The sequence below is a fragment of the Aplysia californica genome, unplaced genomic scaffold (genome assembly GCF_000002075.1).
Source record: "Aplysia californica isolate F4 #8 unplaced genomic scaffold, AplCal3.0 scaffold02815, whole genome shotgun sequence".
NCBI classification, from domain to species: domain Eukaryota; kingdom Metazoa; phylum Mollusca; class Gastropoda; order Aplysiida; family Aplysiidae; genus Aplysia; species Aplysia californica.
This window is the reverse complement of record NW_004800085.1, coordinates 1-2,940: the sequence shown is the minus strand read 5'-3', so window position 1 is coordinate 2,940 and position 2,940 is coordinate 1. Positions and strand designations below refer to the sequence as shown.

General features: G+C 44.1%; 1 protein-coding gene across 1 annotated transcript; it reads left to right on the top strand.

Annotated features, from left to right (window-relative positions):
• Positions 1 to 1,000: 1,000 nt before the first annotated feature.
• Positions 1,001 to 2,123, top strand: LOC101853835 (uncharacterized PE-PGRS family protein PE_PGRS54; the record flags this gene model as incomplete). The annotated part of the gene is given in 1 exon segment (XM_005113497.3): positions 1,001 to 2,123. A coding segment is annotated over 1 exon segment (900 nt), but the record flags the coding sequence as incomplete, so codon positions are not given.
• Positions 2,124 to 2,940: the final 817 nt, after the last annotated feature.

Here is a 2,940-nt window from a genome sequence, read left to right as displayed (position 1 = left end):
CAAGGAAAGAGAAACAGAGGAAGGCAGAGAAGGAGATGGGAGGACAACATTACAGAGTGGACAGGGAAGACGATGGAGGACAATCTGAGGATAGCAGAGGACAAAAATAGATGGCGAGAGCTGGTTTTCAGATGCAGTGGTGCCTTCACGGTTGCCCCAACCCATGGGATAGAAGAAGAAGAAGAACTGTTCAGTATTCTTTTTCTGATTCGTTTCCTTTTCTGTGTTGTTCGTGTTTGATCATCTTGCTTTTCCCCTGCATTAAACAACTGTTACATTGTGAGCGTGTTTCTCTTTACTCATTTGCTGGTGGTTGGAGGGTGCTACTGGTAGGTCCTACTTCTTCACCTTCTCTCTGTTGGGTCTGTCTGTCTGTATTATTTTTTCCCAGCACTATAGTGTCGATGTGCTTCTCTTTATTCAAACACTCAAATAAAACAGAAATAAAAAGCACTACAGTGTGGGGGCATATCTACCGGATAATCTAATATATATGCGCTTGAAATGTGTTTTGTTTTGAAGGTCACAGTCGAATTCAGTTGAATTCAGTCATATTGTGCCAAAATAGTAGTTTTTACCTCATCATTCTGGGGGAAAAAAATCTGGCTGCCTCCGACTGAACCAAATGGATCAGATGGACAGTGTGTTCTGGGTATTTGGAAATACGAAAGCTTCAGTGTATCAAGCGGTCAATGTAAATCTGTTAATGAATTATTGTATGGCCTAATTGTGTTGCACGTACGTAAAACTCTTACTTACTGGGTGTTTTGCGGGTGCTCTAGTGTGGCTACCTTCTTCTTTCCTATTAAAGATCTATCGTCCTTATCTCCCCTCTTTCTTTTTTGTGTTTGTTACTCTCTTGTAACACATCTAATTTTCGGCCCTCGTTTAACCTTATTGTGTTGCAAATTCCGTAAAACTCTTACTTATTTGAGTGTTTGCGGGTGTTCTAGTGTGGCTACCTTCTTCTTTCCTATCAAAGATCTATCGTCCTTATCTCCCCTCTCCTCTTTTCTGTGATTGTTACTCTCTTGTAACACATCTAATCTTCTTCACTCTTTTGACCTTATGTCTTATTGTGCTGTAAGTGCCGTAAAACTCTTACTAAAACAAACAACAGCAACAAAAATCCTCTTGTCTTACTTAAGCGTAAAACAAAATCAATTGTATCATGTACTATTGTCCTCTTACTTTAGCATAAAACGAAAACGATTAATTGTATCATGTACTATTTTCTTCCCTTCAGCCAAACTATGGAGTCCGAGGACGGAGGTGCCGAGGAGGGGGCTAGTACTCAGCAGGTGCTGCAGGGGGAGGAGCAACAACAGCTGGAACAGCCGCCTCAACAACCAGCTGTGACCGGCGAAGTGGCAGACTCATCAGGTGATGTGTCGCTGGGCGTCTCCGTGGAGGCTGCCTCTGGTGGTGGTGGTGGTGGTGGGGGGGTAGATGGCTTTCAGGACGGCGTGAGTGGCGGCGGACCCACGCCTGGGGCCCCTCCTGAGGTGCCCGGGGCCCCCCCTGTTGTCCTGGAGGTCCCTTACGATGACTCAGACGGGGATGTTGATGCCCGCAGTGTTAATGACGCTGCTGCTGATGGCGGTGGTGGTGGTGGTGTTGGTAGCTGTGGTGATGCTGATGATCTAGGTGGTGGTGGTGATGTTGTCGTCGCTTCTGATTCTCTTACCGCTGCTGTTGTGGCTGAAAGTAGCGATGCTGCTGCAACTGTCGATGCTGCTGCTTCCTCCTCTGCCACCACAACCGCCACCACATGTGAGACTATGCAATCGCAGGAGGAGGAAGAGGAGGGTTCGAACTCGGACCGGCCATCTGCCTCTGGCTCGACTCCTAGAGGTGGTGAGAGTGGTGAGAAGGAGGAGGGAAATTATAACAATGCTGGAATCGAGGCCCGGCAGGAGCTGGAGGTGGCGAATGGACAGGTGAACGTCGTTCCGAGTGGTGGTCAGAACTCTGATGATGTGGAGATTGTTCCCTCCCTCACAGTTGCGTTGGCTGCGGTGGGCAGGGATGCGGAGGGGGCGAGTGTGGGCGTCCCTGCAGATGGCAGTGATCAGGACACAGGAGATGAGAAGACGGGCTCTTCTGGCCGCAGTGAACAGAGTACAAATGGTAATTGTTCTTTTTTTTGTGTATGTAAATTAAAAACACAATGTTTTTTTTCTTTTGTTCTTTTCATTTTAGACTTGAATCTTGTTCAAGATGACCATCCTTTGTCAAGGAGAAAAGTGGTAGTCACTTACAGGTTGTTATCTCGGATGATAGTGTCATGGTAATTATATCTGAGGCATTATAGTAAAATCAGGTGCTCGTCAAAATAAAGAAATTTATTGAATTTTTTTTGTAGCTCAACACCTATTATTAATGTCCATTTAAAGATACATGTGTGGATTTTACTGAAAAACGTTGATTAAAAGCTCAAAACATGTAAATTTTCTGTTTCCATTGATGCTTCAACTATGGAAAACAGTAAACTTTCGCGGCCATTTTCTCATTAATTTTACCTCTAGAATCACCTCCTTCAGTCATAAATATCTCGACTTCTATTCAAGATAAATGAGTATTCTTTTCGTCGAAAGATAGACAAATGAACAAGCTTTAAGATGATACCAATAACTCTAATTGCACAAAAATTGACGAGCGCCTGGTTCCACTGAGTCGTGACAGAGTATGGAAAAAATGAAGGAGGGAAAGTGAGAAATGATCGTTTGTTCAGCTGATTTTCTTGGAGAGAGGACAGGTTGTTGTTGTTCTACTGTATTTGTTTTTATAATTTAAAAAAATAATTTTTGCGTATCTCAGATCTGCATTACTAGTGGGCTTGGATTGTATTTTGTCTCTCTCTCTCTCTCTCTCTCTCTCTCTCTCTCTCTCTCTCTCTCTCTCTCTCTCTCTCTCTCTCTCTCTCTCTCTCTCTCTCTC